General features: G+C 46.1%; 2 protein-coding genes across 4 annotated transcripts in view; both read right to left on the reverse strand.

Annotated features, from left to right (window-relative positions):
• Positions 1–35: 35 nt before the first annotated feature.
• Positions 36–9,156, reverse strand: SH3D21 (SH3 domain containing 21). Its single transcript, XM_045584845.1, has 16 exons — positions 8,854–9,156; positions 8,411–8,510; positions 8,095–8,252; positions 7,944–8,007; positions 7,622–7,740; positions 7,324–7,417; positions 7,097–7,152; positions 6,945–6,990; positions 6,694–6,794; positions 6,489–6,575; positions 6,253–6,295; positions 1,609–1,690; positions 1,473–1,516; positions 1,277–1,371; positions 428–1,149; positions 36–346 (listed from the first exon to the last, which is right to left on the reverse strand). Exons 1-16 carry the CDS (start codon positions 9,115–9,117, stop codon positions 133–135), a joined length of 2,289 nt encoding a protein of 762 aa, XP_045440801.1. The 5' UTR covers positions 9,118–9,156; the 3' UTR covers positions 36–132.
• Positions 9,157–9,705: 549 nt separating this feature from the next.
• The window catches only part of THRAP3 (thyroid hormone receptor associated protein 3), a 45,024-nt gene continuing 26,863 nt past the window's right edge, over positions 9,706–27,866 (reverse strand). For 2 of the 3 annotated variants that reach the window (XM_036444209.2, XM_045584849.1), the window contains 9 exons: positions 25,331–26,230; positions 23,182–23,889; positions 19,938–20,110; positions 19,081–19,192; positions 17,805–17,889; positions 15,629–15,816; positions 13,651–13,846; positions 13,051–13,194; positions 9,706–11,247 (listed from right to left, as the gene is read on the reverse strand). In XM_036444209.2, coding sequence (XP_036300102.1) covers positions 11,026–11,247; positions 13,051–13,194; positions 13,651–13,846; positions 15,629–15,816; positions 17,805–17,889; positions 19,081–19,192; positions 19,938–20,110; positions 23,182–23,889; positions 25,331–26,230 — 2,728 coding nt within the window. In that variant the 3' untranslated portion in view covers positions 9,706–11,025. The remainder of the gene's footprint in view (positions 11,248–13,050; positions 13,195–13,650; positions 13,847–15,628; positions 15,817–17,804; positions 17,890–19,080; positions 19,193–19,937; positions 20,111–23,181; positions 23,890–25,330; positions 26,231–27,866) is intronic. The other variant, XM_036444211.2, reaches the window with a different exon arrangement.

A 27,866-nucleotide genomic window follows, 5' to 3' on the forward strand; every position in this document is an offset into this window, starting at 1 on the left:
GCGAGGGCCCGCCCCCCAAGGACCAGGCAGGCGGGGAGCGAACACAGCAAAGTTTACTTTCTCTCTAGGCTTTCCCAAAGTGGTGTGCCAGGACGTGGGTGCCCGGAGGCCGCCTTCCCTCCAGGCTCCACCTTACTGCGACTGCGAGGGGCTGGGGCTCGGGGTCAGGAATTCCGCGGCGGTCCTCTGGTTCACCTGAACCTGGTGGGGAGAACCTGGCGTCAGGGAGGGCCCGCCCCAGCCCCCTTCCTGCCGGGATCCGGGGGTTCGCACAGCACCCACCTCCAGCACCCGGCGCCTCTCCCTCTCGCTCTTCAGTTCCTCCCAGAGGTCCAGGAGCTTACTTCTGCAGAACAGAGAAGGAGGGGAAGGAGTGGGCCCGCCCTGCCCTTCTCCTTCCCACCCTCCGAATCCTCCCCCGACTTACTCCAGATGCTCCCCTATCCGCTCCAGGTCCTTCCTCAGGGACTCCACCTCCTCCTGTAGCCTCGTCACCTCCTCGTGTAGCCTCGTCATCTCCTCCTTGTCAGTTTTGCTGAGCCTGGGACTTAGTGAGAGCCGGGAAGGAAGGGTGGGAGTGCCTTGAGGGGCTGGAGCCGGCTTGGTGGGATGTGGATGCTTTTGAGCAGAGGCTACCTTTTTGGGGGAGGCCTCCTCTTTGGGGGTCGTTTCCTCCTTCGAAGGAATCTTCTCCTGGAGGGTGTGGGGCTCTTCCAAGGGTTGGGCCGGATTCTCGAGGGGCCCTGACCTAGCCTCCAACGGGAGCGCAGAGCTGTCCTTCTTATCGAGGAGGGATACCTCTGACTTATGGGCCACACACTTGGTCTTGGACTTGGACTTGGACGGGGCTGCTTCCGGAAAGGGACGGATCTGAGTGTTGTCCCCAGAAGAGGTCTCTTCAGAGAGCATCTGCTCAAAGGTCAAGGCCTTTTCCACGGACGAAGCCTCGTCTCCAGAAGAAACGAGCTTTGAGGAAAGGGCTTCGTCTTCAGGTAAGACAACTAGAGCAGGGACCTCGTACGCAGGAAAGTCCCCTTCTGGGCTGGGGGCCTTGCGTGCAGGCGGGGTCTTCTTTGGGGCGAGTGTCTTGCCCGGTGTAGCCGTTTTGTTCCCAGGGGGGGCCTTTGCTCGGCTTTTCCGCTCTTCCTCCTGTGGGGATGGGGATCAGGTCTCGGCTGAGGGCTCTCCTCGGCCTGGGATCCTTCACCTGCACATGCCGTGCCCCTGGGAAGCAGACTGCTCAGCCTCCCGCTCTGCCATGTTGCGGGCCTCTCACCTGAGTGTTTGCAGGTCGCTGCCGGGAAGCCTGGGTTCTGGATCGCTTTCTGCCAATTTGGGATGGAACCCCACCCAAGTGGCTGCTACTGGTGGCTATGAGAGCAGAATGTCAGGGGTCCGGGCGTAGTAGGATGCCAAGTCTCTTCCCATCGTCACCCAGTCCTCACCCAACTGAGAGAGGCAGCCAGACTTACCCAAGTCTCGGGTGGGGCGCTTCTGACCATCTCCACCAGGGGGCCTGCAACATATCCCCATCAGGCCCAGGGGTGCCACAGGCACAGCACTTCCTCTGCACCCTCATCCTTCCCCCAACCCCTCCCTGCTCCTTACCTGGCTTTGCTGGGCCCAGGCAGCTTCTTGACTGCAGGGAGGGCTGTTCTGGGCATCATCTTTCTTGATTCCTTAATAAGAGCTGGGAGGGAAGAGGTGAGTGCAGTATTTGTTCTCACTTACCCACCCGCCTCGGCCCTGCCCTGTGATGTGCACAGGGGTCAGGGACAGGTGGTGAGTCATGTGACTCTGCCTCTTGGGAGCTCTGGGGAAGCTGACCACCTTCATGCCACAGGAGCATAGGGAACTGGGGGACCACCCTAAAGGCTTCGTGGGGGAGATGGCTCCAAATACTAGCAGTTTTTCAATCCATGCTTTTCTAAGCCCTGTCCCTGCTTAGTGTCATGACTGGTTCAGACTTCATTTCTGTCCTGGACCATGGCAAGACCTTCTAGTTCACCCTCCCTTCATCTTCTTCGTCTTTCCATCTCATTTACTCCCTAAGAAATCCCACCCAGCCCTAGCTGGTTTGGCTCGGTGGATAGCGTCCGCATGCGGACGTAAGGGTCCCGGGTTCAATTCCGGTCAGGGGCACATGCCCCGGATGCAGGCTCAGTCCCCGGTGGGGGATGTGCAAGAGGCAGCCAATGAATTATTCTCTCTCATCATTGATGTTTCTATCTCTCTCCCTCTTCCTTCCTCTCTGAAATCAATAAGAATATATATTAAAAAAGAAAAAAGAAATCCCATCCAGTCTCACGGGCTTAATTATCAGCAATAACCCAAGGACTCCAACATTTCCATTTCTAGTTCCTTCCTCTTCCCGGAACTCCACACTCAGATCTGACTGTCCTCCCGTGATTTGCACTTGGGAGAGCTAACTGGCCTCACACACTTAACATGTTCAAAACCTATCTCTTGCTCCCCAAACTCCTGGTTCCCTGAATCTGCCCCTTTCCCAGTGTTCCCCATCTCACCCAATCGCCCACTGCTCATACGACCAAGTGAGGAGTGACCCTTGACCTCTTCTATACCTTTATGCTGCACACATCCAGCTCTTCAGTAAGTCCTGTCTGCTCTGTCTTTAAAGCATGTCCCCCCCCCACCTCTTTTCACTCCTAATCAAGTCACCACCATCTTCACCTGGACTAGCCCAACGGCCTCCACCCTGGGCTTTGGCTGTACTCACCCTGCCTCTGGCTTATTCTTTCCGCAGCAGCTTGAGTGAGCTCATGTTCTAGTGGGGAAGCAGGCACAAACAGAGAAGGGAAACACGCAGCGTGTTAGAGAGCAGGACACGTTGTTGACGAAGGATAAGAATCACTTTAAACGGGGTGGTCAGAAAAGGCCACACGGAGGCGACATCGGCGTGAACACCGGGAGGCCGTCACACACATGGACAGTCACACCCATAGGCACGCACGCAGCCACCTGAAACGTTACCCACGCACACGTCATCACACAGACACACGCACAAATCCCCGGACAATGGGCAAGAGCATGGGTTCTATAACCGGACACCAGGCTTTGAATTCTTGCTCCATGTCTTGCCAGTTAGGAGAAAACCTGGGTAGGTAAGTTAACCTGCGGCCCAGTGTCCTCATCCATAAAACACGGATGAGCACAGGACACATCTTGTAGGGTTATTGTGAAGTCTGAGGGACTTAATCCATATGAAGTACTGTGGATTAGTAGAAGAGTGTTTGGCATAGAGTCAAAGCTCATAAAAACGTGTTGTTTTTTAGCCCTCGCTGGTTTGGCTCAGTGGATAGAGCGTTGGCCTGCGGACTGAAGGGTTTGATTCTGATCAAAGGCACATGCCTGGGTTGCAGGCTTGATCCCCAGTAGGGGGCATGCAGGAGGCAGCCAATTGATGATTCTCTCTCATCCTTCATGGTTGTTTCTCTCCCCCCCCCCCCCCTTCCTCTCTGAAATCAATAAAAATATATTAAAATATATATATTAAAAATGTGGATGTTTTTTTAATCAGGGTGACATTGGTTAATAAAATTATATAGGTTTCAGGTGTCCAATGCTATAATACATCATCTGTATATCACCCGGTGTGCTCACCATCCCAAGTCAAGTCTCCTTCCATTAAAATGGTAACTTTGAAAAATAAATAAATAATAAAATAAAGTAAAATGGAAACTTTGACTTCTGCTTCCTGTAGAATGACTAATGAGGTGCCTTGTGGGGCTTCTCCACTAGATATAATTGCTATTATACCCTGCTTAGGATACAATTTGGGGACACTGTTGGACTTAAAAGAGGTAGGAGAGGTGCAGAGAAAGGGAGAAACGGGGGCCAGACATAGAAGGCAGTCCTCGCTGAAAGAAGTCTTTCCAGCCACGGCGTGCAAGACGCCCACAGACTGAGAGCAAGTCACGTGCCCCACACAACCATCATAACATAAAGACAGGCCAGTGAGAGCAGAGTGGGCAGACACAGCACACAACACACCTGGAATTGTCAGGTGGAAAATACAGCACAACCCTCTGTAACATATTGAAAGAAATACAGGATGAGCCTGCAACAAATGAGCCATCAGGAGTAAGCAGGCAGATATAAGGAAAGGGGAACAAAAGAAAGTAGAAAGCTAAACTACCAGAGGTGAAAACAGCACTCCGAAATAAAATACAATGTATAAATTAAACAGCAGATCAAACATAACCAAAAAGCTAGAGAGAGAATTACTAAACTAGGAGTACAGTGAGACAAGAAGTGAAAAACTTGAAAGCAATGTTTAAAAAAATGGGGAGTAGAAACAGGGATTGACTATGGCTGTTAGTGGACAAATCTGCACCCACACAGCTATAAAACTGGACAAAAATGACAAAGCAACCATTTCAGTGCTCTGGAAACTGACCGAAGGCTGAAATAATCTGAGAAGCATTCATGCTTGGTGGGTTCTTGCTCACTCCTCCCCTCCGCCACACTCCTCCCCGTCCCCCAGCCCACACTGACTTTTGAGTGCGGGGCAGGTTGAGGATCGGAAAGTTCACTGTCATGGATGAAGGGAACTCAATCAATTTGAGGTGTAACATTGGACTTGGCATGGTTTCATAGATATGATACCAAAACCACAAGCAACCAAAGAAAAAAATAGATAAATGGGACTTCATCAAAATTAAAAATTTTTGTGCATTAAAGGATGCTATCGAAAAAGTAAAAAGTTACCCTGGCCGGTGGCTCAGTTGATTGGAACATCATCCCATGTACCAAAGGTTGCAGATTTGATTCCTGGTCAGGGCACATACTTAGGTTGCAGGGTCCATCACTGGTCAGAGCGCATACAGGAGGCAATAGATCAATATTAATGTTTCTCTTTCTCTCTCTCTCTCTCTCTCTCTCTCAAGTCAATTAAAATATAAGTAAATAAAAATGCTAAAGGGACTGCTGTAATGAGAAGAAGAAATAGAGAGAGAAACCTAGGCATACAGAATTAAAATAAGTACCTATCAATAATAACTCTAAAAAAAATAATAACTCTAAATGTAAATGCATTAAATGTCCCAATCAAAAAGCATAGGGTAGCTAAATGGATACGAAAATATGACCCAACAATATGCTGTCTACAAGAGACCCACTTCAGAAGACACACACAGGATAAGAATGAAGGGATGGAAAAAATGTTTCATGCAAACGAAAAAGAAAAAAAAAGCTGGAGTAGCAATACTCATATCTGACAAAATAATTTCAAAATGAAGGCCATTATAAGAGATAACAAAGGTCACTACATAATATTAAAGGGATCGATCCAACAAGAGGATATAACCCTGGTAAACATATATGTACCCAATATAGGAACACCTAAATATATTTTTTTTTTTAACTTAGAGATCAACAACAATACAGTCACAGTAGGGGAGTTGAACACCCCACTGACTTCACTGGACAGATCCTCCAGACAAAACCTTAACAAGGAAACAGTGACTCTAAAGGACACACTGGACCAAATGGGTTTAACTGACCTTTATAGGACATTTCACCCCAAAGCTGCAGAATATACATTCTTCTCAAGTGCACATGGATCATTCACAAAGATAGACCACATATTAGGACACAAAACAAGTCTTACAAGTTCAAGAAGATTGAAAGCATATCAAGCATCTTCTCAGATAACAGTGGAATGAAATTAGATACCAACTATACTTGTCCTAGCTGGTTTGTCTTAGTGGATAGAGCAGCAGCATATGAACCTAAGGGACCTGGGTTTGATTGAGGTCAAGGCACATACCTTGGTTGCAGGCTCCTCCCCAGTCCAGGGTCTGGTCAGGACTTGTGCAAGAGGCAACCAATCGATGTGTTTCTCTCACATCAATGTTTCTCTCTATCTTTCCCTCTCTCTTCCACTCTCCCTAAAAAATCAATTGGGAGGTGGGGGTGAATATCCTTGGGTGAGGATTAACAACAACAACAAAAAAGAAATCAGCTACAATAAAAACATCCAAAAACATTCAAACACATGGAGGTTAAATTGCATGCTATTAAACACTGACAGCTACATTCTCAAGACATACAGAGAAACATGAACATATTGATACATACAAACATTGGTCTGCATACATTCCTATCAGATCCTTAACTCGGGAGGATGGAGCTCCCAAGTGGGAGTACTAGAGCACTGGGGAACTGTGGGCGTGTATGGACTGCTGGCCTCCCAGACAATGCCCCTCCAATCCCGGCCTCCAGGGCACCCACCTGAATCTTGCGATACCATTTTTCGTGGGAGCAGCTTCTTGATCTGTGCAAAAAAGAAGTATCAGAATCTGAAGAGAAGCCCCCACATTTCTAGGTCCACTCTCATTTAGGGGTGACCCTACAGCTGTATCCAATGAGCATCATGACCCCCAACTTTGTCCGGAGTAGCTTGCCTGCCCCCTGTCTCCGTCCCTCCACACACACACACACACCAGAGTGTCCAGCTCTGTACTCACTGGGGGGGGTGGGAGCACAAAGTTGTCTGGGAAAACTCCTCTTTTGCCTTGAGACTCTCCTTCCCACCAGCCCTCATCGTCTGTGACCTGGAGAGAAAAGATGCTGGGGAGAGGTGTGCCAGGTCCTCCAGCTCCTTCCTCCCCAGGCCTCACCCCTTCTCAGCAGGCCCTTCCCTACACCCTCCCCTGCCTGGGCCTCTCATACCTTCCTCAGCACCTTCACCTCGTCCCCCCTCCGCAGTGCCAACTCATCTGGGGCCTCCGGCTGGTAGTCAAACAGGGCCCTATAGGTCTCAGGGTAGAAGACTGAGGGGAGGTCAGTCCTCTGAAGCCAAATCCCCGCCCCAAATCAAGTCTTCAGATCCCTCCTCCATCAGCCTAGCGGGACCCTCACTTTCCGAAGTGAAAGTGCTTTGGGAAGGGGCTACCCAAGGGATTATCTGGCTGGGTGCTCACCTGACCGAAGGAAGTCTGGAGGGTTGTCACAGGTCAGGCTGTTCATCTAGTGAGAGCAGGGAGAGGGAGGAACAAGCTGAACCTCCAATCCCCACTCCTAACCCTCGCCAGTGCCCCATGAGGAACTCCCCACCTCTTTACCCACAATTTACCTTGGGCGGTTGCTTGGGATCAAGGAAGATTGAAGGCATGCCTGGGTTATCAAGGCCTGGTGAAGGAAAGGGAGGTTAGGGGTGTGTGTGTGTTAATTCATAGGTTAGGTCACAGAAGAGGTCAAAGGGGTCACAAAGTCAAGATGTGTGGATCAGCCACTGGGAAGGTCATGGGAGACTGCAGTCTGGTCACAGGGCTTCACGGGGTCATTGGGTCCAGTTCTCACTTGGGGGCCCACTGTCCTCCAGCAACTCCACGAAGTTGGATGGAAAGGCTCCCAGCTGCCCATTCTTCTTTCCCAGCCACCAGCCGTCCTCAATCTGGGGAGGGAGAGGACGCAGAGGTTTCTGGTTCTGCCCTGGAATCTTTCTAGACATCGCTCTTGGTTCTGCCCTGGTTCTGCCCGATGAGCCCCTCCATCCTTGGTCCCTCACCATTCCCATCACTTCACCCACTTCCCCTCACCCGTGGGTGTGCTTCATCCTCTCTCTCCCTCAAGTCCTCTCATCACCTTATCTTCTCACCTCCTTAATCACTTCCACAATCTCCCCAGCTTGCAACTTCAGCTCGTCTGCCTGCTCCGGGCTGTAGCTGAAGTTCACTTTGCACCATTTTTGGGAGCTCCGAGATTTGGCGGGGCGACCTGGGGTGGGAGGTGAATGAGAACGCGGAGGCAGAGCGGAGCTGGGGGAAGTGCGTGCCTCCACCCCCGCTCGGGGCGGGGCATTGTGCCTGAGAACCAATCACAGGCCGCAGAGCGGCCAGGCAGCCCCGCCCACAGAGACGCCCGCGGGGCCAGAGTGGGCCGCCGAGCAGCGATGGCTCCGCGCCCGGCCCGGCTCTTACCTCGGCTGCGCGCACGGCGTGGTCTCGGCGCCTCTCCCGCGCCGCGCAGAGCCTCCGGGATCTCCTGGAAATGAGGGCCCGGGAGAGGGGGCGCTCAGCTCCCCAGGCGGAGGGCTAGGACGCCCCGCCAAGTAGACCCCCCAGGGCTCACCTGCACCAGGCGCTCCGGGAAGAAGCCGCAGTGGCCCCCCAGCTCCCCGCGCAGCCAGCCCCGCGCGGGGCCCTGGCACACCTGCCGGACCACGTCCCCCGGCGCCAGGCTCAGCTCACCCTCCTTCTGCGCGCGGTACCCGGCCAGCACCAGCACCTCTGCGGGCGGAAGCGCGGCTCAGGAGGGCCCAGGCAAGGCCCCCCTGGCCCGGCGCGAGTCCGGGCCCCGCGTTGGGGAGAGCGGGTGGCGGTGGAGGTTTTTGTTGCCATTTCCACACGGTTGTGTAGAGGACCCACCCCAAGCCTTCCGCACATACCCATCGCTTCCGGGACGCCCTCCGGACCCGGGCAGGGAGGACAGAGCGATCCCGCGGGCGGCAGAGTACTGGGCTGGGTAGGCTGGGACGAGCTGCGAGACTGAAGCAAAAGAGGCGGAGACACAGGCGGATAGGATAGGTCCCGCTCCAGGTGCTGAGAGTGGGTGTGCGAGAGGGGGCGGCCCGGCTCAGCAGGTTTGACCCCCAACCCAGGGGTGAGGAATCCAAGGTCTCCGGCCGGCGCTGAGGTTACAGCTCCCAGGTCACAGCTCCCCCATTTGCTCTTGCCTGCCCACGCGCCTCAACTTTCAGTCCAGCTTCCTCCGGTCCTCCTAACCTTAGCCCCGAGGCTCCCACCCACCTCTGGCAGAGCCTCCCTGGCCTGTCCTCTCCCTGCTGGCAAGCCTTTAGCTGCAGGGGAATAAGTGGGGAGAGGCACATACCTGGGCGGGGCCCCCCTGCAGGCAGGAGCCGCTCCTTGGCAGGAGCCGAGTGGAAGAGGTGGTTGTTCTAGTGCCCACAAAGCTACTGCTGGTGCGCTCTGCTTTCCCTGGGAGGGAGGGCTCCCGGCTAGTGCAGAGGAGGAAGAGCGACTCTTCCTTTGGTTTCAGAAAACACCTCCAGATTCTTTCAGTGCTTCTGCTGGTTACAGCCAGCCCAGAGCTGGCCAGGGCTGAAACATAGGGTCCACCTAGTACCCATCCCATGTGGGCTAGGCTCACTTTCACGTAATATTTTCAATGTATTTTTATTCATTTCAGAGAGGGAGAGGGATAAAAACATCGGAGGGAATCATTGACTGCCTCCTGGATGCCCCCCCCTCCCCTTTTCTGGGGATAGAGCCAAACCAGGCATGTGCTCTGTGCTCTGACCGGGGTTCCAACTGTGACCACCTGGTTCATAGGTCGACACTCAACCACTGAGCCACGCCAGCCAGGTGCCTTCACGTAACCTCGCTGCTCAGAGGAAAACACACAAGGCCGCGTCTGTTATCCACACCCCTTGGCCTCCGCCCCAGCACCTTGGAAGCCAAAGTCCTTGCTCATGCATGTCACACCACAGTGAAAAAATCTGGTTCTCCTGGGGTGTCCAAGACACAGAATAAAGTAAAACCATTGGGATGAGAATGCAGTCATAAACTCCTCCCCAGGATGAGTGTGAGACTGGTGAGGTTCGGGCTGGGCAAGTTTGAGTCCAGCCCCCACAGACATTTTCTCTTCCGGATTCCCTATAGGAGATATCCGCCCCCACGAACATGCGACACACCCCCCCCCCTCCCCAATAATCAGAGTCCATTTACACCTGCCACTTCATTTATTTATTTTTATTTGCAGGAGGAGTTGAAACAAATCTTTAAGGGGGGGTTTCCCCTTAAACATGAATCAAGTAAAACCAACTTAACTATAGAAATGTAGCAAAGTAAGGGTAAAAGTAGCACAACCCAAGAGGCAAAGGTTGGGGGGACGGGGGGAGGTGGGTGCAGTCCCCATATACCATATGCGTAAGTGCCATATGATTCACCTGCTCAGGACCGCCTCCCCGGAAGGCAAGCACAAGGACCCATTTTAAGAGGATGTTTCCCCCCCCAAATATCTGAGAATGCTTCAACTTAAAGCTTAAGGTTAAAAAGGGAAAAAAAAAAAAAAGGAAAAAAAAAGAACCCCACAAACCACCCAGCCATACCACCTTCCTTAATCAATCATAGGAGTTTCTTTTCATTTTATAAAAAGATTAATAAAAAATATTGAAAAAATTATTTTCTCATCTTATATTTGTAAAGACAATAGAATCCAGAGTTTCTTAGAAAACAGACCAGAAACCGTCACCCAGTGCCCACCACTGCTGCGGAGGTCAGCGGGGCTGGAACACTGGGACGCCGGAGCTGCTGGTGGAGAATGGGAAGCCCGCCCAGAAGAAATCAGACAATATTGGGGAGGGGCGAGTGGGGTGTGGTTAGGAGCAATACCATGTGATACATGGCTACGCAGAAAAGGGGAACACAAGGTGGTCAGAAAGGCCTTGAACTCCTCCTCTACATACAAAACCAATTTTTATAAAGATCCAAGCAGTTGGTCCCAAACTGAGATGAACATTTCAATGTTTATTCACATGCTTTGTTTTCTCTTTTAAGAATCAGGATCAAAAGTTGTCCAAATTAAATCTTTCTGCTAATGTTACTACAATATATGCCTTAAAAAAAAGAAAAAAAAAAAAAGAGGGCTTTAAAAACCAGGAAAAGAAATTAAAAATCATCAAATTAGTCCTCTTAGCTCCAAATGAAATGAAATTAAGAAAACTGGTTTCTAATAGGAAACAAACCAAAATCCAAGTATCGCTCTCCCCTCCCTGCCCAGTCCCCACCCCACACACCAACAACAAATGAGAAACACAGCGAAAGCCCAATGTGCTGTGTTCTGCTCAAAAACTGGGCCTGACCAGGCTCCATGGCCAGCCGCCTCCGTCCAGTGGGACCTGCGCCAGGAGTGCTTTCAGCTGCAGCAGCTTTCTGCATGGCTGGTGGGGGTTTTCAGAATCTTCTTGGGGCTTCTGTTTAGTTCTCCAGCCATTTCCTAGCGCCTGTCCCCCCTGGGTAGGAGCTTCGATCACAACGGCCCCTACTCAGTGGTGGGCTGTAAATTGTCCTTCTCTTCTCGGTTCTCTGTCCCACTCTCGTCGTCTTCTATCTCCCCTTCTTCCCCACTGAACTTGTCGTGGGCCCATTTGGGGCTGGTGCTGGATTTCCGGAACATGAACCGGCCCCGACCTCGGGGGAAGGCTCCTCGGCCGCGGCCCCGGCCCCCCCACTTCTCACTGCCTTCGCCTTCACGGTCGTCATGCTAAAAGGAAAGAAAACTGCCATCAATACCAGAGTTAACAAGTAGCTAGAACCGTCCTCTGTACCTACCCCCAAATGTCCTTCTCAAACGATCCTATGTCCAGACCTCCCTTTGCTCCTTCTCCGTCCTCCTCCTCTTCCCCACTCCAAAGACACTACTGATTCAGATCCAACAGAACATTCAGGTGGTACGCTGGGAATGCTAAGGCAGTAGCTTGGGCTTTATAATAATAATGATAATGATAAAATCTTCACTGAGCTTTCAGAAAGACCTGTACATACATTATCTCATTTAACCCTTACATCTACCCTATCATTATCACCCTCCACTATGCAAATGAGTAAACAGGCTTAGGAACTTTAACTCATTATTTACTTAGTACACCACCTCGCAAAGGATGAATTTGAGAATGCCAATCACACCAAAATATGAAACTGTCTGATCTAGGTTGTCAGGTAGCTCACAGAAGCAATCCTCAAATACACATAGCTCCGCTACAGTTCTTCCCACCCAACCCCAGCCTCAGCCCAGAACAGACAGCAAAATCAAGAGTAAATTTGTTGCCCATGGTCTCAGACTTAGTGGCCAAGTCAGGACCAGAACGCAGTCTCCTGCCTTGTATCGCCCATCATCTTTAGTTTTATGTAAGGAGGAGGTGTAGCAAAGTAGGAAAAACACAACCTACATCTCTAACAACCCCACTCTGACCATTTCACCAGAAAGGAGGCAGCCAATGAAAAAATGAACGAGAATTTTGAAAAGTAGGAGTCATTGCTAAGTCATCAGCCCCATGGCTTCAACCACCCACCCATGCATTAGGGGAAGGCTCTTGGGGGTCAGCCAGGGAAAGGGCCAGCTGCTTCCTACCAGGGTTGCTTGTTTACCTGGCTAAATGCATCAGGTGGGTGATGCTCCCTTAGGTGGCAAGCAGGAGCAGGAAAAAGGGCTCCCCCTATAGCAATCCCACTCTAGGACCTATCCTGGACCCAGTCAACATTTCCCTAAATCCAAACTCAAGGGTTCTTGAGGAATCTCAAAGCAGCTCCCAGCAGCCCTAGAAAAGGGAAGGAGGCTGTGCAGAGCCATCTACACAACAGCCTGTTTCCTAGTTATGCAAATGACATCTCAGACCCATGCCAGCCCTTCTGCTAGACGATGAAGACTCAGCTCCAGGTTTACCTTCATCACAACACTCAAAGGTACATCTCTCTGTTTGGATTTAAGCCTGCTATTGACATACCAAGGCCAAGAGACTGGACTCACTAGCAGGTAATTCAGCCTAGAAGAGCCCTAACCTGAGGGAGGGGCGCGAAGTCCAGAGGTGCCTGGTACCTGACCCGGACCAACAGCTTAGACGAGAGAAGCCCCAGTGGCATTCCATTTTGGAGACAGAGATCCTGAGCTATCTTCCCTGTCAATCTTGCATTGGCAAGTGACTGAGTGGAACTGTGGCTTAAGGTAAGGATTATAGCTTTATTCCTGAGTAGAGACTGAAGGGAGGCAGAGATTGGGATGGGCGAGTAATAAAACAAGTCACAAACTAAAAAGGGAAAAGCAACCCTTCTTGTTTACCCTAGAATCCATGTATGTCTCAGGTGATAAACCCTTGAGGCCAGGGCTGCCTCTCTTAGAGAATACTCATCTTGCCAGCACTCTCTGCCCCCCAAGGACACATCCCGCCCAGTACAAGATGCCTCCACACGTAATCAGTTCTGAACAGACCGAACATACCAACCAAAGCCTTGGTATCAGCTATTATGTATGCCAAAGGCCCTGGCCCTTCCTGGTTATCCCGACACATACCAGGTAATACTTCTTGCTCTTGGGCGTGTACTCAGGGTCCCACTCCTCTTCTCGGCTTCTCTTTTGAAAATCATTGTTGCTGTTATTGTTGTTGTTTCCAGAGTAGCTGCCTCTGCCCCAGCCTCTACCTCTGGCTCGAAATTGCTGTGGCATAAAGAGGGAAAGGGAACACAGGACCATGTCAGGAACGGAGAAAATCAGTGCCCTGCATTCTGTTCAAGCACATTTCTGGCACGGAATACTGTTGTCCTGCAGTCAATATGCTGGTCCACTGGTTTCTAGCCAATTCCTTTCTGTTCACTTAAGGTGTACAGCCTAGAAAGAGGACAATATGGCACCACGGCCTCTGGGCACAGCAGAAGTCAAGATAAGTTGGGAAGTTCTGAGACTAAAAGCCCTAAGAGGCTTTCTAGTGTCTAGCTCAGCAATTATGACCAGTAAAATACAAGTAGAAAGCCTAGGTAACGGGGAACCACATTCTGATGGTTCTGGAGACTGGATTCCTTATATTAAGGGCAACAAACTGGTATTCTGATAAACACATAATTCGAATTGGTGGGAGCAGGTGGTGAGAGAGAAGGGGTGACAGCAGGGTCTTACAAAGGTCCCTCGAGCTCTGCCTCCTCTTTCATTTGGACCCACGAAGTCTTTGGTCCCCAGTCTTGATTTGTCAAAGCCAGTGGTGCTCTCCTCTCTCTCCTCAGTTTCTTCAGTGTACTCCTCCACTTTGTAGGAGTGGGATGAGTGGGAGGAAGAGGATGATGATCTGGACCGGTCTCGTGTTCTCCGGTGCTTCCTAAGAAAACAGAAGACCCAGGAAAGAGCAATAAACCTCTTGGCTAGGGCCTCCTGGCTAAGAAGCACAGGGCAATCAGGAATGTGTCTGTGATGAAGGCATTGAAAATGAGTAACCTAAAAACCTCAATTCATCCCACCTTACCCACCCGGGATACCTAGGGAGATCCTAATTCTGTCAGTCGTGTTCACTAACACATCCTCGCCTGAGCCTGTGATGAATACAGGACACATACATAAGAAACAAAACAATCCATGGCCTCTGGCAGTTCAGTTTAATGCATGTGCACGAAATAGAAAAGCAGAAGAAAGCTTACCCTGTGCTGAGAGTCCCATGTACATGGCACTGGGACAGAGGCTTCATCTAGCTGTGCTTTCTAGGACTTTATTTCTCATAGGAAGAACACTACCTACATCTCTTGTGGTTGCTCTGAAGACCGAACACTTTACACTGACATAGCAAGCACAAAGTAAATGGCAACTCTGATTATTCAGTAGCATTCCATTTTCCAGGTGACAGAGCTGAGCAGAACCTGGATTCAAACCTACTTCTAATTATACTACTGTTCCACATGCCACCTCACTCTGAGCTCAAATAGGGTGTTATTAAGCACAAAATCTGGCAGAACCCTTCCCAGTGATTTCCCTACCTTCCCTTCATCTGGTGGAAATTACAGACTACAGCAAAGGAGACTACTGCGATGAGTCACTGTCTACGTACTAAAGGTCAGGGCCAGCCCTGCGTCTAGGGGAGGTTGCCTCTAAGGTGGCAGAAAAGCCAGGCTCCCAGGGGTGGAAAAGGAGTTACAGGGAGAAGCCAAGCAAGTGTCAGTGGCCTATCACTCTCCTTCCTTCCCTCACCCTCCTCCATTAGGAAAAGCACATTGCCCGCTCCCACAATTTCTCTCTCTTACTCTCTGAAATCAATAAAGAAATATATTAAATTTAGCCAAAACCGGTTTGGCTCAATGGATAGAGCGTCGGCTTGGGGACTGAAGGGCCCCGGGTTCGATTCCAGTCAAGGGCATGTACCTTGGTTGCGGGCATATCCCCAGTAGGGGGTGTGCAAGAGGCAGCTGATCGATGACGATGTTTCTACTCTATCTCTCTCCCTTCCTCTCTGTATAAAATCAATAAAATATATTTAAAAAAAAAAAAAAAAAAAGAAAAAGAAAAAAAAAGAAATATATTAAATTAAAAAAAATTTTTTTTAAATAACTTCTCTGGTTTGGCTCAGTGGAGTGTCACCTGAGGACTGAAGGGTCCCAGCTTTGATATCCAGTAAGGGCGTGCAGAAGGCAGTGATTCTTTCTCATCATTGATGTTTCTATCTCTTTCTCTCCCTCTCCTTCCTCTCAGAAATCAATAAAAATATATTTTAAATAATAATAAAATAAAAGCTTATCATTTTCAAAAAAGAAAGGAAACAAATAATCTCTCTTGGAAATGTCCGCTAACTTAGTTTAAAAAGCACTAAGATCTACAATCTTGTCCTATCTAGTCCCACAGCTTGTTTGACCAGTGTTACCACCTGATGACTTTAAGCCATTTCTAAAACATAACCTCCGCATGAATATTTGTGATGAGAAAGAACATCTAAAACAGCTACAAAACGAATCCCCAAATGATTTCCCACCTCCCGTAGCCGAACTAGCTGGCCATCTCCCAGCAGCAGGCCTTCTTTGGAGAAGGTTCACACCCACTTTAATAGGTTTGGTGTAGAGCCTAAAGGGGGGCAGATGAGACTCCAGGAATCTGAATGAGGTGACAGGGGCTCACGTACTTCTGCTTCTTTGATCCTTTATGGGTTTTCTCTGTTTTCTCGGCTGATCTTTCCCTTGAGTGGCTTGAGTCTCGGGAATCCACTGATTCTCTTGATTTACCTCGTTTAAGATCTCTCTCCTTATGTTTTTTACGACGTTCAATATCAAGGCGGAGATCTACAGGATCATCTTTGTACTTCCCCTCAGCCTGGCAAAAGAAAATCAAAATGAAGGTTTCTGGGGTTCAGGGCTGCCAACTCAACCACCCCATAAACTGTGGTTACTACTCCAATGGAGTGGTGCAGAGGGAGAAATGGGAGTGTGAGGCACCTCACCCAAGCTTGGGAAGGATGCAGATGTCCCAAGAAGTCCCAACAAGTCACTTCATAAGGATCCCTCCCGCAGATCCCAAATCAGTTCTCCAAAGTAATAATGGCAGCCTTCTAAACATGCTTTATACTTGGGGGGATAAGGACATATAAGTAATACCTTAATCAATAAAGAATCTTTAAAAAAAAAATAAATCTAAATATGCTCTATATTGATCTTGCTTCATTTCCTCCGCAGCCTCGTAATGACCTGGCTAGCCTACAAGTTGAGAAGGCCAAATCAGTTCTAGAAAGTGGTTGGCTAAGGCTGACTCCTGCTTATTCACCAGCAAAAGTAGAAAGGCATGTGTTACCCTTTTCCTACCTTCAATGTAGCAGCCATCCCACACTTATCCTAGACTTGGAATCATGTCTAAGTACTGAGTCCAAAGACAGAGAATGGGAGCCTTAAACAGCCTGCCTAACTGGTTGATTATACTGAGAATTTCTCTAGAGAAGAAGTATCAATAATGTAGGGTGTACCATAATTTCATAAAGTGGCAAAATCAGGTCAAAGTTTTTTTGGGTTTTTTTTTAAGGAAAAAGAAGAAAAAATCTTCTTCTAGGAAGTGTAACCACCAGGCCAGGGGAGTTGCAGACAATATGACCAGCCCTGCAGGGGTCCCACAGTTCTTGGGGAAACTTAGTGAGAGCAGAGATGCAAGGTGATTTCAAGAACATTATACACTAAGCCTTGTCTCCTGGGACTAACACCTCCCTAAAAGAGCAAGAACTGGGCAGTTCACTCTGTATTATAAATATTTCACTTATACTAAGCTTTTTGTTAAATAAAAGTTTAACAGGAGTGGTAGGTATTAAGTTTATTTTATTTCCATTGTTTTTGAGGGGGGAATCTCTGCACCCTCCAAAGACTAAAGAAACACAAGACAAAAGCAGACGCTGCTCCCTCAGGCGGTGCACATATCATCTCTAATGAGCTGGCTTTGTGAGGCAGAGATGAGGTGTCTTCTGGGTTTCAAAACCTTGCTTTTCACATGTTAGTGTCAATCTGGTGGACACTTCAAGAAAAAGAAAAAGGGATGGGAGAGAAGAGAGATTGTGCAAGAGTGCCTCTCATCACATTAGACCAAAAAGACAAATTTGTTTAGAAAACTTGAAAAGTAATTAAAATTTTTAGAAAGGTTTCAGCAGCATTGAAAGAGCCAACTTTGAATTTTAAATTTCAACTGCATATGTGAATGAAGGTCAATAAATACTAAGATTTTTTTAAAGCACCAGATCTAGTATTTCACATTAAAAAAGTGTATATAAGCTTTAATCTCTTAAGAGTTTTTACGTGCACATCATTGCAAATGTAGCTGGGCTATCAAAGTAATGTTTAGCTTCAAAGTAACAGTAACCAACAGATGATAGATATGGTACAATGTTAGAAAAAACTGGACTAGCTGTTTAAAACAGTCTAATAAGTTAAGATATGAATATTTCACTCTCCTCTGACATGCATGTCTTTTTTAAATCATGGTTGGAAATAGTGCATGTATATAGTTGATTTGATAATACTTACAAGCAGAAAAATATCACAAAAAGTTTCTTCTCTCATCATGGGCACTTGTTCCAAAACTCCTTTTTTTTTCTCAAGCTCACCTCAATAGACTTTGGGGTCATTTACCATATTCTAACCACTTCACAAAGGTTGTTGATACATTTAATAAAAATTAACCCTTTGTAGTTCATTTTTAGAATTATGCCCATCCTTAAAAGAAAAACACAAACTTAAGTAGAGAGTAATTTAAACAAACACATTTCTGTCAAGTTCATGCCCAACGCACTCATTTTGTCGGAATTACTGATCAAAGCAACAGTTCACCTTGTAGCCAGGTTCCCGGGGACTTTTCATTTCATCATGAGCCAATCCATGTTTCCTGAACGTACTGGGGGAAATGTCTATCCTCCTACAAGTGAAAACACAAAAAAATTAATATCCACAGTGTGACTATAATACAGGTAATATTTTAGTTTAGAAGTTGGTAATGGAGTCATAGGCATTCCTTTTTATGTTTCATAACTTACATATTACTTATATTCTTTGCATTCTTACCCTCTCCCATAGGTGTGCACAAAGCACACAAAATCTAAAACTTCTCAAACTCAAACAGTAATGTTACATCCAGGAAGGCAGACTCACAGACAAACTTATGATTTCAAGTTCATGTCAAGATTATCTCTAGAATCCTGACCCGGAAGCTCAATTAGTTAGAGCCGTGGTCTGCAAACTGCGGCTCACGAGCCACATGCGGCTCTTTGGCCCCTCAAGTGTGGCTCTTCCACAAAATACCACAGCCTGGGCAAGTCTATTTTAAAGAAGTGGCATTAGAAAAAGTTTAAGTTTAAAAAATTTGACTCTCAAAAGAAATTTCAATTGCTGACTAATGAGTTTGCCCATCACTGAATTAGTGCATCGTCCTGATAAGCCAAGGTTGTGAGTTTGATCCCCGGTCAGGGCATATACAACCAACTTAATGCATAAATAAGTGAAAAAAACAAATCAATGTTTCTCCCTACCCACACACTAAAACCAACCAATCAATCAATAAGTTGGGTGTTTTTTTTTTAAGGACTATCTATATGTTCTATTAACGAGTTTCACGTTGGAAATTAGAATGGCCCATTATTCACCAATGAGATAGGTCTAGAGGAGAAACATTTGCCCAGCATAACCCTAAATCCAAGACTACTGTACAAACGTGGTCCTACCAACTATAGGTAGCTCCATTCACAACTACAAACATCCACTTCTTTCCTATAATCTGCAGGGTGTTACCTTAAATTCTACTGCTAATGTGGCAAAGATAGTTTAATATCTGATGATAAGTCTTTTTTTAAAATATGTTTTATTGATTTTTTAGAGAGGAAAGGGGAGAGAGAGAGAGCCAGAAACATTGATGAGAGAGAAACATCGATCAGCTACCTCCTGCACACCCCCCACTGGCGATGTGCCCCCAACCAAGGTACATGCCCTTGACTGAAATCGAACCTGGGACCTTTCAGTCCGCAGGCCGACGCTCTATCCACTGAACCAAACCGGTTTTGGCTTGATGATCAGTCTTTTATGACCACCTCCAATGTAGGGTTGAGGTCCTCACCTGTGTATCTCTGGGCTTTTCTTGTTCTTAGCTGCCTCTTGCTCAGTTCCTCTCTTTAGGTACTTAGTAAAGCGTTCATGCAATGTCATTCCCGAGGACCCAAAGTGATGTTCTGTGGGGATTCGAAGACAAACACATTATGCCATCAAAGGCAGACATAAGATTCATAATACTCAACTCTTTTATATGAAGCTGCAGCTACAGAGATGTGACTAAAATTTGCAAATCTACATAACAAACATACTGAAAAGAGAAAGGAAAAAAGGATGGTTTGCACAATCCAATGTTGGGCACTAGAATACCACTGTAGCTCCCTTATCTTAAGACATGGATACAAAGAAACCTGAGCTTACTATCATTTGCATCACACCACCAACTCCTGCTTAAGTTTAAATTTCAGATGGAACCTATAACTGGCACAACCGAGCTTCTATATCATCTCTCTGTCATTCCCCAACCCGCCTACCTCTATTTGCGCCCTTATGGTGGAGGAAAAAATTCACACACAGCATAAAGACAACAAGAGGCTTCTTCTTAGTGGACAAGAGAAGACAGAGGTTTGGGTAAAACCACTTTTCATACTTGCTTTTACAAGCATTTTAAGCCTTCATGTGGAAGATTTTACCTATTCTTATCAAAGAAGACAACTAACAATTCAAAATGTTCAGCTCTGTAATTAAAAAATGGAAGCTCCTTGCTGAAATGGATTTCTTACAGCCAGTCCCTTACTTCAAAGGCCCTTTAATAAGATAAAGGGCCTGATAAAGCTCCCTTATTCACCCACTCATCCTTCTGCTTGCAATAGAGGAAGCTAAGCTGTGGAAAGGGATCCTGATCAGACTGGGGTTGGGACTTACCTTTAACGTGGTGAACAATGGTCACAATGTGCTGGGCAAACAGTTCTGAGGGGCTCCGCTGAGACTGAGCTGACTGTATGTGCTGGAAAATGGAACGGAATTCTTGTTCCTTTTTGTTGCTATGAACTAGATCCCGAGAAAGCTTGCGCTCCTGAGCCAGTAATCCACTGGGTCTGTTGGGGGGAGAAAACACAAGGGGGTTCCATTTAACAAGATATACAGAAAGTCAATGAATATGTATACAATGCCTTTGTTCAAAGCGTTTTAATTTTATCCACAAAGTTCTGTTTTAAATTCAAAGTAATCTCAATGCACAGCTATGGAAAAAGGCATCCAAAATCTATCGCTTCCCTTTTTTTCACTGGTACTTTTTAATAGAAAGGGTTAATCCTCAGTGATTCTGTTTTTGGCATCACTGCTGGCTTTACCATACACAGCAAATGAGAATGTATTTAAAAGATCGACTAGACTGGCCAGCCAGAGCTATTCAGTGAGTTAACACAATGAAGCAGGAGTGAAATGTGGCTCCTGCTGACTTCCAATAGGCTGCAGAGTTTTTACATTACCCCAAGTTAAAAATAGCTTGGCCTCACCCTAGCTGGTTTTGCTCAGTGGGTAGAGCATCGGCTGCAAACTGAAAGATCCTAGGTTCAATTCTGGTCAAGGGCACATACCAGGGTTGTGAGCTCAATCCCCAGTGGGGGATTTGCAGGAGGCAGCTGATCCATGATTCTCTCTCGTCATGGATGTTTCTCTTCTCTCCCACTCTTCCTTCCTCTCTGAAAAGAAAGGGGGAAAAAAGAAAAGAAAAAAAAGGCCTGGCCTCTTCCTCCTCCAGAATGCAGCCAGAGGTAACCTCTGAAAATGGTTGCTATTCACTTGACCCAGAAACCCCCTACAAAAATCATTCAAATCATGAGGTTCAAATCTTTGTGTTCACTTTAAGAACACTTGTGAAACTGCCAGGTCATCAAGAGTACACATGTCCAAAAAACCACCAAGGATCTGAAGGATGTCACTTTCCAGAAGCAATGTGTGTCATCCCGTTGTTACACTGTAGAGCTGGTAGGTGTGCCCAGGTGAAACAGTGGGGCTGGACACAGGGTCGGTGGCCCAAAGAGTGCTGAATGATTGCTGCACGTGCTAAACAACACAGAAAACCTCTAATGCTGAGTTTAAGGGTTTAGGATGTAGAGTCTCTGGTCATTGAGCACATCCAGGTGCTCAAGATGTGTTGTGGAACATACAGAGCTCATGGGCATATTAACCCATACATGAGCTCCCCTTGCCTCATTGAGAGGATCCTTAGGGAAAACATGCAGATTGTTTCAAAACCACAAGAAGAGGTTGCACAGAAGAAAAAGATATCCCAGAAGAAACCAAAGAAACAAAACTCATGGCCGGGGAGTAAGTTCAACATAAATATTAATAAAAATAAACAACAAAACCAGTCTTGCCATCACCACACTAAAAAAAACTAACACAAATTAAAAATTTTTTTAGAAAGTCCTAAAGTACTACTCCTACTCACAGCCCCAACTCAAAACTGTCACATTATTTCTTGGTGAAGGCCTATAATAATAGGCTCTAGGAGCCTACTAAAAATGGAAAAATAGATCTTGGATGGCTGTACAGGCCAAAGGCACCTTAAGCAAATTCGGGGCGGGGGGGGGGGGGGGGGGGAAGGAGGGGCTAGGGGCTGGATAGAGGGCCGGAAAACAGCAGAGGGGACCCAACACCAAAACCAGTCACTGAAGAAACACCCTTCACCATCCCTGTGATACTGACTTCAACAGGTAATATTGGGTCGGCAACTAAGTAATTGCGGGTTTCACACATATATGGCTTCAGTTGAATTTTTAGGTTTGCAGACGTAGTACAAATGTAAAACACATTTTGTTATTTGATAGTTGGCTATTCAGCTGTTAATCAGTAAAAAAAGTTTTTTTTATCTGTTTTGTAGTTTTCGTTTGGCATTCATTGAAAAATGGAAAATCAAAAGGAACATTTTCGTCATATTTTGCTTTTTTATTTCCGCAAAGGGAAAAACGCATCGCAAGCTCATAAAAAGTTATGTGCTGTTTATGGTGATGAAGCCTTAAAAGAACGGCAGTGTCAAAATTGGTTTGCCAAATTTCGTTCTGGTGATTTTTCACTCAAAGATGAAAAACGCTCTGGTCGTCCAGTTGAAGTTGATGACGCACTAATCAAAGCAATAATCAATTCGGACTGTCACAGTACAACACGTGAGATTGCAGAGAAGCTTCATGTATCACATACATGCATTGAAAATCACTTAAAACAACTTGGCTATGTTCAAAAACTCGATACATGGGTTCCTCACGAACTGAAAGAATCACAGTTAACGCAACGCATTAGCAGCTGCGATTTGCTAAAGAAACGTAATGAAAATGATCCATTTTTAAAACGACTGATAACTGGCGATGAAAAATGGGTTGTTTACAACAATATCAAGCGGAAAAGATCGTGAGCAGGCCAGGTGAACCAACTCAAACACCATCAAAAGCTGATATTCATCAAAAGAAGGTTTTGTTATCAGTTTGGTGGGATTACAAAGGAATTGTCTACTTTGAACTCTTACCACCCAACCGAACGATCAATTCTGATGTCTACATTGAACAACTAACGAAATTAAACAATGCAGTTGAAGAAAAGCGGCCCGAATTGACAAATCGAAAAGGTGTTGTATTCCATCATGACAATGCAAGGCCACACACATCTTTGGTCACTCGGCAAAAATTAATGGAGCTTGGTTGGGATGTTTTGCCATATCCACCATATAGTCCTGACCTTGCACCATCTGATTACTTTTTGTTTCAATCTTTACAAAACTCCTTGAATGGTAAAAATTTCAATAATGATGATGATGTCAAATCGTACCTGATTCAGTTTTTTGCTAATAAAAACCAGAAGTTTTTTGAACGTGGGATTATGATGCTGCCTGAAAGATGGCAAAAGGTCATTGATCAAAATGGGCAATACATTACAGAATAAAATTATTTAGTTCCATGAAAGTTTTAAAATCCGCAATTACTTAGTTGCCGACACAATAGCTTAGTGACACACACTCCCCACTGACAGGTGTGGACCCGAGGGTATCTATCAGCTGTGAAACTTGGGACAGTGGGAAAATACAAGAGGGGCCTGTCTCGGTTCCAGAATGTTCTCAGGAACAGAGGATAGGAGGCACCATTTAGGCCACTGATCAAGGACTAAACCTCACCTTGCAAGGTCCTCATCAAAAGAGTCCATCCGGACATTGACCTGGGCCTCTCGAGTAATAGAAAAGGAAGACTTCCCTGTGGAAAAGTCTCCTTTGGCTCCTAGTTTCTCCCGGCTCTCAGAGGTCTTCCTTGGGGGAGGTGATGAGCTTTTCTCCTGGACCGCTTTGTAAGCAGTCACTCGGAAATTCTTTTCAGGAACAAACCCCCTGTGCCCACTTTCGGTTCTCTTGACTCCTCCCCGATCCTCCTTTTTGGATCTCTCTGAGAAAGAATCTTCCTCCAACTCCTCTGTTTTCCTTTGCTTTTCCTTCCCTGAAGGTGCATACACTTCCCATTTGCCTGACTTCTCATCCTCCTGGTTTTTGTTTGCACCGGCTATGACTTTCGACATAAATTTGGGTTCATCATCAAACTCAGATTCCTTCCTTCCTTTGGCTTTGTCCTTATCTTGGTCATCCATGTCTTCCTTGTGGAAATCAGCCATCTTCTTCTCAAAGTCATCTCGGAGCTTGTATCTTTTAGGGGACTGGCTACCCCGAAAAGGCTTGTCAGAATCAGTTTTGGGAGCAAACATATCAGATTTTATTTTCGAATCACTCAAGCCTGTGTCAGAGAAGCTCCCTTTCTCTTTCATTTTCTCTTTATCAGTATTTGTTTGTTTCTGTTCCTTATCTTTTCCATTCTCTGTCTTCTGCTCATCTAGATACCTGGTTATAAAAACAAAAGGGCGACACACAAGAGGCTTCTTAAGCAACCTGATCTAAAACAGCACCACTGGTCTTGGGTTTTTGAATCTCTAAATAAGCATGTCTCGTGGATTCCAGTGTTACCACCAGACTTTCTCCTTGGCTACTTTCTAGTAATTTAAGAGAAAAATACATAGTCCATGGAGTTGTGTCTTACAAAAGCAACCAAAAAGAAAATAACAAAGGTAATTTTTAGGATACTAAAAAACAAAAACCTACTTACCTGTATGTAGTCTAGGAAAAAAAAAAAAATAAGGTCTTATCCAACCTTCAGTCACTTATAATCTGCTTTCAGCAAAATTAACATAGAATGTTCAACCTTGGATTGTTTTGCTTTTATATAACTCACATTTGGAAATACAAGTCTCAAAAGAGACTTCAAATTTGCTTCAAGTCACCTAGAAGATCTAAATATGAAATATACTGCAAAAACAAATAAAAACAAAACATGTGTTAATTGAGAGCAGGGGGGGATCATCCTACTCTTTCTTATGGAAAGGCAGAGCTCATACCCAAGTCTTCTAAAGACATTCACAGTTCTGGCAAGGAACCAACCTTACATTTTAAAGTAGACTTACTTAAGGCTAGAAAGTAGATTCTCAACATCTCATTTGTACCATTAATGGATAATATGGTAAAACAGAATCAAAGGACAGCAGGATATCAAAGAATAATGGGAGAAAAGAAAAAGGGAAAAATACCCCTTGCTCAGTAAATCCCTCTTGACAACTGGTTCCAAGCCAACATCCCTGTTATGTCTCTGCTGTCCCAATCCATACAATCACACAAAGATTCAGGTTCCAACTCACCATGTCCCCTAGGGTATAAAGATGAAAGCATTGTCCCATCCTCTCCTAACATGCAGCCCAGTTGGCTTCTCCTGGGAATACACCCACCTTGTGATTTTAAAACAAGGCCTTCCTGGACTAAGCCTCGGACTTTCCCATTCTGCACAGTCTCCTCAACTGGAGGGTGTGAGGGTGCAGCTCTTCACCACGAGGGGCTGATGCAGATCAATCACAGTAGATGGTGGTTCTTAGCGGGTCTAACAGCTCCAATAGCCATTCATTTTGGCAAAGATCATATTTTTTGATAGCTGACCCACAAATCTCTACTGTTCTCTGGCTTACATTGGTAGAATCCAAGGCAAATTTTTAAATGTGAAAACATCATTTCAGAGTAGTTTAAAGAAACTTTATGCTGCAATACAAATTCAGGAAGGTAGGAAAGCTAGAGTTAAGCTTAAGATGTCCTTAGGTGATGCTTTTTAATTTTGCTAATGAAAAGTTTAGGAATGGGGATTAACTTTTTACCATTAATCACAGCTCTTAGATTACATTACAATCAAACTGCCAGCTGGTGAAATAAAAACATAACCAGGACAGGCAAACAAGATACTTGCCTCTTTGAATAGGCTGCTCCTCCTGAAGCAGCCTCCTCCTTCTGAGACGAGCCATATGTGGAGCCAGTGGCTGGTGGACTCTTACCCACAGGGCTCTTCTTGGATGGACTCAAGGACCCAGAGCCATGGTCAAACTGACCTTGGTGTGTCCCAGCTTGGTACCCAGAACCACTCTGCAGACCTGAGCCCATCTGGGATGTGCTGGAAAGTGGAGGGCTAGGCTTTGGCACAGGGCTGGGACGGGGAGATCGCCGCCTCACTACCACAGATTGGAGGGGGCTTTTAAGAGCAGGGCTCCGCTCCCGGGGACTCAGCTCAGAAACCGATGCCCGTGATGCAGAACCAGCACTGTATGTGCTGCCATCTGCCCATGGCTTTGAGCTCTCAGATGCTTTTGTATCTTGAGAGGTGCCTCCAGAGAAACTCTGCTCCTTGGCCTCTTCTCCTTGGTTATCTCCAGCAGACTGAGATGGACGGCTATCCTTGGAAGAGGACTTTTTCTCCTTTGCAGACTTGCGCTTGGAAGATTCAACTCGGCTGTGGTTGGAGGAAGAACGAGAGGATGATGAGCGCCTTGACCTGTCAGAGGAAGACTTATCGGAGTTTCTAGAATGGCTCCTGGATCTTGGTGAAGGAGACCTTCTCTTTGGGGACCGGGATCGGGACCGGCCCCGTCGAGGACTGTATGCCTGTCGATAATTCTGCCAATTTGAGCGGTAGTTTCCATAGCCTCCTCGGTTATACTGGCCCCATGGATAAAAGCCTCTGTTGCGCCCACGGAAATAATAGGGCCTTCTATAGCCTCTGTTGTGACCTCGGAAATCCCGATTCTGATAGACTCTTGGGTGATTCCTCTCTCTGTTATGAGCTGGAGAATATGATCTGGAACGAGACCTAGAACTGAAAAGGGGATGAAGGGAGAAGAAATGTTAGAATTTTGACATAAACATATTTATTCTTGAAAAACCTGTCAAGAAAAAGTAACGTTTTGAAATTCCTGCTCATAGGGAGCACACTTAAATATTTAATCCCACTGCTTATGAATCATATTAAGTAAAAAATAAATAAATAAAAAAGACAAATAAGAATCATTTTAACAAATGAGCTGCCAAGAATGTTTATTATTGAACATTTTATTTTTATAAGTCTTTATTACTGAATGTATTATATATGCCCCCTTTTTTCTTTTTCTTTTTTCTTAAAATATATTTTATTGACTTTTTACAGAGAAGAAGAGAGGGATAGAGAGTTAGAAACATCAATGAGAAAGAAGCATCGATCAGCTGCCTCTTGCATACTCCCCACCAGGGATGTGCCCGCAACGAAGGTACATGCCCTTGACGGGATTGGAATCTGGGACCCTTCAGTCCGCAGGCTGACGCTCTATCCACTGAGCCAAACCTGTTTCAGCTGTCCCCTTTTTTCTTCCATTGACCCCTCATAGTCTGCCCCTGTCCCTCACTCCAGGTATAACACATTTAAGTAAGTAAAGCTATATTTCTGCAGTGAAAGAATAGCAAAATGTTCTTAATGCAATAAACTAAACAAAGGCTATCTAGTGTACTAATTGCTTAGGGTTTCACACCACAGGGATTTTACAAGAGCCTACATCACTGGAAGCAAGGAAGAACTACAAGCTACGACATCCAGTTAACTGTTCAGGTCCTTTGGCCCCAATACTGTTATAACACTCTACTGCCCATCCTATTCACCTCTATCTGTGCAGGGCCAATTTCTTAGATTCCACTAATGCCAGGTCTAAATTAAAGCCACTTAACTAAGGACTTAGAAAAGCTTTGAACACAAAGTTTAAAAGATTTTTAACTGAAATCATTATCAGCAAGACATACAAGTATTAGTTTTTTACTGGGGACCTGGAAATGGTCTCACTATTTAGGTCAGTAACTGTGGCTGAACTACAGGAGATTAACTGGGTGCCACAAGAGGGCACTACTGACTGTAAGACACACAAGCGCACTGGAGATCAGCAGAGAAACTATAAAACAACCCTTCCTTACCATGTACATCTTTCAAGTCAACCTAAAGCCTAAGATGTGTTCTTTATTGTTTAAAAATATATTATAGAACTCTAGCCGAGGCCGGTTTGGCTCAGTGGTGGAGCGTCGGTCTGCGGACTGGGGGGTCCCAGGTTCGATTCCGGTTAAGGGCATGTATAATACATTGGTTGCAGGCACATCCCAGGTGGGGGTTGTGCAGGAGGCAGCTGGTCAATGTTTCTCTCTCATCAACGTTTCTAGCTCTATATCTCTCTCCCTTCCTCTCTGTAAGAATCAATAAAACATATTTTTTAATATATCTATCTATCTATCTCTAACTTGGCAAAGGTACATTTCCAGAATCATAAGTACTCAATAGTAACCTAGCTTTGTAAAAAAATTTATGTCCATGAATACTAGGCTTATCAATGACAGGGAGCTTCATTGATCAAAAAGCTAAAAACTGTATTTGTTGGTGTAAAAATCCACTGGGGTTTTTAGATAACACCTGTCTTGTCAACTAAAATACAGATCATTAA

Source organism: Pipistrellus kuhlii, unplaced genomic scaffold (genome assembly GCF_014108245.1).
Source record: "Pipistrellus kuhlii isolate mPipKuh1 unplaced genomic scaffold, mPipKuh1.p scaffold_m20_p_2, whole genome shotgun sequence".
In the NCBI taxonomy this organism is placed as follows: Eukaryota; Metazoa; Chordata; class Mammalia; order Chiroptera; family Vespertilionidae; genus Pipistrellus; species Pipistrellus kuhlii.

Bases quoted from the DNA above. Each gene is read 5' to 3' on its own strand.
- SH3D21 (XM_045584845.1), bottom strand. From the start codon at position 9,117: ATGGGATGGGTACTAGGTGGACCCTATGTTTCAGCCCTGGCCAGCTCT. The intron at 8,253-8,410 runs GTATGTGCGGAA...TTCCGCCCGCAG, and splicing joins GGGCGTCCCGGAAGCGATGG to AGGTGCTGGTGCTGGCCGGG. The intron at 1,517-1,608 runs GTAAGGAGCAGG...GATATGTTGCAG, and splicing joins CCTGGGCCCAGCAAAGCCAG to GCCCCCTGGTGGAGATGGTC.